The 6,448-nt window shown below is 41.8% G+C and overlaps 1 protein-coding gene across 1 annotated transcript in view; it reads right to left on the bottom strand.

Annotated features, from left to right (window-relative positions):
* Positions 1 to 4,961: 4,961 nt before the first annotated feature.
* The window catches only part of LOC104873280 (zinc finger protein 330), a 17,172-nt gene continuing 15,685 nt past the window's right edge, over positions 4,962 to 6,448 (bottom strand). The window contains exon 9 of the mRNA XM_010639864.3: positions 4,962 to 5,597. Coding sequence (XP_010638166.1) covers positions 5,326 to 5,597 — 272 coding nt within the window. The 3' untranslated portion in view covers positions 4,962 to 5,325. The remainder of the gene's footprint in view (positions 5,598 to 6,448) is intronic.

The following is a 6,448-nucleotide window of genomic DNA, read 5'->3' as shown; positions in this document are numbered from 1 at the left end:
GCACAAGAGCTCTTTATACTGTAACTTTAAGTTTTAACTCTGATTCTTCATTATGAATGCTTCAATATATCTGATTCATCACTGCACTAGGTCTGATTCTGCAAAATATGATTACAGCTTAATATGTTAAGTTTTATGCTTTGGATTGTTCTTATTAGTCAAGAAAGTAACCAGGGTCATTCTGGAAGCACGGGTGTGCATGCTGTATGGTCTATTCACTTCCTGAAGTGGACTAATACATTCTGCATGAGCACAGGTAATAAATGACTTATAAAAGGTCACCCTCATATACTTCACTGTAATATTCCAGCAACGGGTTTGCCAAACCATGATCAAAAGGCACAAGAAAACATATTTACTGTGTGTTGAGTGTCAAAAATTAGATCCTATATAAGGATATTAACCACTATTTGTCATCGCTGGGCCACGTTGAGCTGAATTAGCCAATCAAGCCATCCTGTTATAAGATCCATGCTCATTCAGGGTCACTTTCCATGACCCAGAAGCTGCCTGATGGTTCTCACCTCTGCTGGTCTCAGTGGCTTAACTGGTCACGAGTCGACCCTTAGCCCCATTCCCAAGGGGTGTAGGCTCCACATCCTTTACAAGACGACATTGGCCATATCCATCTGTGTCCATTTATGGTCTCAAAAGGGCAAAGTACCACCTAGGAAGCCCAAGTGGATTCCTGCATTCCCCTTGAATTTCTTCTGATCTCCGCCGTGTAAAATTAGCCAGACCTTGTTCCAGTAAAGAGAGTCACTCTACTCTACCAAGACAGTGAACTCTCAACTTGTCTTTTGGTCCCTGGACACAAAGAACCACAAATATCAGAGTAGCAAAGCTTATAATGAGATACTCTTTGGGTCCCATGAAGGTGCTGCCAATGAGGACATAGAATTTGAGTCATCCAGAGCTCAAAGCCCTTGGGAAGGAAGAAACATATACCCCCAGAAAATCGTGGCGGTGGTTAACAGTCCCTGCTTCATTCCTCAGAGCTTATGCGTATTAGCTTCCTAGAACAGCTGTTAAAACTTATCACAAAGTGAGTGGCTTAAAATAACAGATTTATTTTCTCACAGTTTGAAAAGTCAAAAGTCTGAAATGAAGGGTGCTTGTAGTTTGTTCCTTCTGGAGGTTCTAAGGGATAATGTGTAATTCTCTCCCAGATGTTGCTGGCATTCCTGGGCTTGGAGCAGTATCATTCCAACATCTTACTCCAAATAAACAGCTGACATTCTGAGGTTCCAAGTGACAAGAATTTGGGGTGGCACTGTCAAACCCATCACACATGTACCATGCCTGTTACAGTGATTCTTCTACTGTAGCTTGCCACAAACTCCACAACACACCTTATCCCATCACTCACATAACAATATATTCCAATACAATAGCAGGTAACGTGCGGGTCAAGAAGCAGGGCTGCTTCCACTGCAACCTAGACCTGCTGCCAAGGCCTTTGCTGCGGTGGGCGCCATTCAAGAGCAAGCGGCCTTCTGCATTAGTCAGGGCCAGAGCACTATCTGCAGGAATGAAATATGGTGTCCGGATGTAGAACTCAAGAGACTCACCAGGCTTTGTGCTGCCTTCTTCAGGAAACAAAGGTTTATGTAGTCATCTGCTTCTCACTCTGGAGGTGAGGAATACTAAGATGTATGAATTTGGCATGAAGTTTTTAAGGTTTATCCTTTGAAAATCTACGAGGTTTCTCTCCTCCCTCTGGAACATGTCTCACCAAGGCCTCAGGGTTTTAGCTTGTTTATTCAGCCTCAGCAACATAATGTTGCCATGCAAAAGATCTGAATTCTTAAATAGCATAGTTAATGAAGCCCTAAGACATATATTCGATGTATTTTTATCGTATGTATCTGTTATTGCTTAACTGAGCTTGCAATTGTCTCTAGTCCTCTTTCAGAATCAGTGCCTGCAGGAGCTGGCATGGTGAATTCACGTAGACCATCTGAGACCATCACCTCTACACCCTTTAGATCCCTAACAGTGGCACCAAGTTCACCCATCGTTCTGCTCAGTGAGATTGTGTCACTCTGGGCTGAAGGAAGGACAGCGCTGTGGTTTGGGTCTTGAATGCTCCCTCCACTGGCCCATGTTTAAAGACATGGCTGCCAGGGTAGTGCTATTGGGAGGTGGGACCTTTAAGAGATAGAGCCTAGTGGGAGGTCTCTATGCCATTGAAGTTGCGCCCTCAAAGAGGGTTTGGGACCTTGCACCCTTCCTCATCTTTGCTTCCTAGTCATCAGGGGAGCAGTTTTGTTCTCACCCTCTCGTGCCATGATGTATTTCCTCACCACAGGCTCAAAGCCACAAGCCAATCAATCACAGACTGAACCAACTGAACCAAAATAAATGTTTTCTCTTATAAGTTGATTACCTCAGGTATTTTGTGATAGTAACAGAAAAATGACTAACATGGATACTTAAGTTTCCAAGGCTCCCCTTGGCTTTCCACATAATCATTTAAACCACCTTAAGAACACTGGCCAGAACCCCAAACTTCTTCCTCACTCTAACAGGGAAGCAACAAGGGCCCTCAGTTTCTGGTTATCAGTGTCACTTCAGACTCTTTGTCCAATGGTTCTTGAAATCCCTTATGTTCCTCCTTTGCCAAGGATACAATTATTAAAGGGCTGCAGAGCCCCTTGGGAAAGCAGTGATTCACTACCTTGTACAGGTGCCAGGCTGTTACTCCTGGGACCCTAAGTCAGGGGTTCCCAGTCTGAGAACTGACTCAGGTTCCGAAATTGAGTAAGGGATGACAACTTTGATTGGAGTGATCGCCCTCATCCTTCATGTAACCCACCCTTGATTTTGTCTCATGATAAACAACAATATCCTTTTTGACTATTTCCTATGCTTCTAAGGCTAGCTGTGATGTATTAACCAGCAGGCTAAGTCCCTTTGACTACCATTACCACTCTGATAGTCAATACATTGTGACCCCCTCACTTTTGGCAATCACACACTGCCACTTGACTATTATTTTTCAGTCTTATCACACACTACCATCAGCAAACTAAGCTCTGTAATAGTCTTTCCCTGGGAGCAGAAGTGATCCACAGAAATCTACCTTAAATTTTAAGTGATGCTTGTGCCTTGTCATCAGAGTATCTTCAAGGCCTTGTTAAACGTAGCAGAACTGGCCTCCTGAGAGCTGTTCAGTGACACTTGTGGCATGTCCTCAGTGCAAGTCTCTACAGCCTTGTTAAATGATTTCCACCAGGCATTTTCACAGAGCATAATCATCTGACAGTTTTCCAGTCGAACAGCCTATCTGTTCTTTTCTTTCCTCCACCATCTGTCATAGCAATCTTCACTCACAATGGGTCATTACTTTTTCCATGCTTCTAAAAGCCATCTCCCAGGATCCTAGCAAGGGTGTTAAACTTTGTAACTTAGCATAGCTCTTATCCTGCAACCCAAATATCCAATGTGGGGGCTACAGGCAAACTCTGTCTTAATTTTCTATTCTGATGCTCTAGATTAGTAGTGTCAAACCCACAGTATCCATGTTATTGTGTTTTTTAAACAAAAGACGTCAATGTATGAGGTGTTTTTTCTAAAATACCAAAGCATTCAGGTTTAACTGCAGTGTTGGTAGCACCTGGCAATAAACAAGTGGGTTTTAGGTTGCAGTTTGGCACTCAGTCGCAAAGGTTCACCATCAGTGGTCCAGATGAAAAACTGACTCCAGTCCCAAGCTTACACCAGCTCTTCCCAGGACATGCTAACACAGTCCTGCCATTTCTTTGAGGTATAGCCTGCTGCTTCGGGTCCATGATCTCACTCAGCTTTGCTTAGCCTTAATTATTTTAGGCCCAGAGATTATACTAACCGTAAGGGCCTGGAGAAAAGGCAAGTCCTGAAAGGAGCACATGTTGCCTAGACAAAGAAGCCTTTGCAGTCATGCAGTTTGGGAAATGGGTGGAGAATGCTTGCCCTGAGAGGGGCAGTCTGCCTCTGCAAGCTCAGAAAATTCAGTCTAGGGAACGAAACACTTCAGCAGCACCCACTTGATATGTCCATCTTTTTGGATCTTGGGTTTTCCCAAACAATTCCCTGACCTTGGCATAGCAGATCTCTCCTGGTGGCGAACTACCCCTGGAGTTTGTCCACTTGAGATTAAGTCTCGGGCTTGGTACTCAGTTTCCTAGCCACAAGACATGAAAAGCTTTTTCCCAGACAAAGGCCCTCTGGCTTTCACACCTGGTTCTCCATTGCCTGTTACAGCCCTCAGCTATTCACTGGACTCTAGAATAAAAATGGTGCAGCACAGCCAGCCAAATTTTCTCCCTATATCTATAACGCCAGCCAGCCAGATAAAGCTTCTGCCCCTATTATCATCCCAACTCCATAGTGAAAGCTGTAACAGCTGGAATTCATGCCACCAGTGACGGCATCTAGACAGCTGAGCTTTGTGTCCACCATGGTTTCCGCAACCTACTCCCATAATAGGCAAAAGGAAAAAAAATAAAGCCAATAGTTTATAGGAAAGCACTGAAATGAAAAATAATTTTTAAAAATGAGAATAAGAAAACACAGATAAAGTATCAAATGTATTTAGTGAAATAGTACTAGATTTATTCAAAAAAACTAATACTATTTCTGGTAGAGTGTCTCTGAAAAATAGCTAGTTGGTCACCTTTGTCAATACATTTAGGCATTAAAAATAGGTACTTTTCAAGACATACACTGTGAAGAGATGAATGAGTCAACTGTTCAAAACATGAATGACTACCTAACAGCGGTATTTAATGAAAATTTAGGGTATAACAATGTACAACTTTCATTCTGTGGAGAGACATTAAAAAAAAACACAGTAATCTATCCATTATGTTTTATGAAATCAAACAATGAATCTATAAGCAATCCTTTTTTTTTTTTTTTTGGTACCGGGGATTGAACTTGGGTCCTTGCGCTTGCAAGGCAGGCCACCAAACCGCTGAGCTAAATCCCCGGCCCCTATAAGCAATCCTTTTTAATAAAATCAGTAATTTCAAATAAATATATTACCATTCTATCCCTTTGTTCTATATATATGTACTTAATTGCCAAAATCTTACTAGACTACTGAAATCACTAATAATTCAATCCACGATACATTTGTCTGGAGTGATGAAGTCTTACATTTGCAATATGTTTTCTTATGCTAGAAGCCTTTAAAAATGCCATGCCCTACTCCTTAGCCCAAAGTAGTCTTCTGCGCAGGGCCTACCTGAGGGTACTTTTGAATACCCACATATTTTTCATCAACACACCAGATCCTGCTCGTCTCACAAAGGACCGCCACCGACCAGGCAGGTAGCTCACCTAGTTCTCCTGTTCCTCAAAGTGAGCATAGCCACTGGCATAGGTCCTTCCTAAATTCAAATTAGTAAACAAATCTGACGACTCAGCATCTGAATCCTTTCCACCTTCATCTTCTTCCTCTTCATCATCATCTGCTTCATACTCCTCCTCCTCCTCATGGTAGCTAGCGTCACCATACTTGTCAGACGAAAGGTTCTTCCAATAAGCGTCATACCCAGAAGCTCCGTCTCCCTCTTCGGCTCCAGCCTGCCTGCCAAATTTCAGGGAGCGTGCTACAAAGACAGGCACGCAGCGTCTGGTTAATTCTAACTTTGTACATCCTCATTTTCTTCTATAATAAAAGTACATGAACTTCACTGACTACCCTCCAATAAACAGAGAGACCATTACTTTTCTAATTTTTGTATGTAATCAATCTACACTCACAAATAACAAAGATTGTAGTGGCATTTCATTAAATATAGAAAGACTTAAAAACTGACTTTTTACTTCTTCTGCCTTAGAAGTGATACAAAGTTGGAAGCAGAAAAGGCAGAAAATCATCACTCATCTCATTGTGCAACTTTATCTTTCATTAAACAAAATAGTGTCAGAGGCACTGAGAATTTGCTTTCTTCTGACATGTTTTGTAAAGAGTCAGACTTCTATTTAACAAAATGTTAGCTGCATTACTATAATCAGGGCTGTAGTAGTCTTACTACATCATAAAAAATCTGTAATAACCACAAAACAGTTTTCTACAGTATTAACATGTTACATAATAAGCACTGTATGAAAATACTACACACCATTAAGAGTAACTTCAGAATGAATCTGACTTCCAAGAACTAAAAATTACCACCACCTGGCTACCAGGGATTTGTTCATTTACTTACTAACAAAACAGAAAAGTCATTTTTCAACCTCAAATATCAGTAATGCTGTCATTAACTGGAGTAAGTACCAAATGTCAAAATAAGTGCTCGTGTTTTTCTTAAGTTAAACTGAAAAATTACACCCACATTACTTTCCAAGGCTATAAAATTCCACCTGCTTAAGAGAAGATACTCAGGGGCCAGGGATTTAGCTCAGTGGCACTGTGCCTGCCTCGCAAGCTCAAGGTCGTGAGTTCAAGCCACAGTAC

This window comes from Fukomys damarensis, unplaced genomic scaffold (assembly GCF_012274545.1).
Source record: "Fukomys damarensis isolate Sample0158 unplaced genomic scaffold, DMR_v1.0_HiC HiC_scaffold_38, whole genome shotgun sequence".
Taxonomy (NCBI): domain Eukaryota; kingdom Metazoa; phylum Chordata; class Mammalia; order Rodentia; family Bathyergidae; genus Fukomys; species Fukomys damarensis.
Note: the sequence above shows the minus strand (reverse complement) of the source record. Positions and strands in the feature narration are given on the sequence as shown.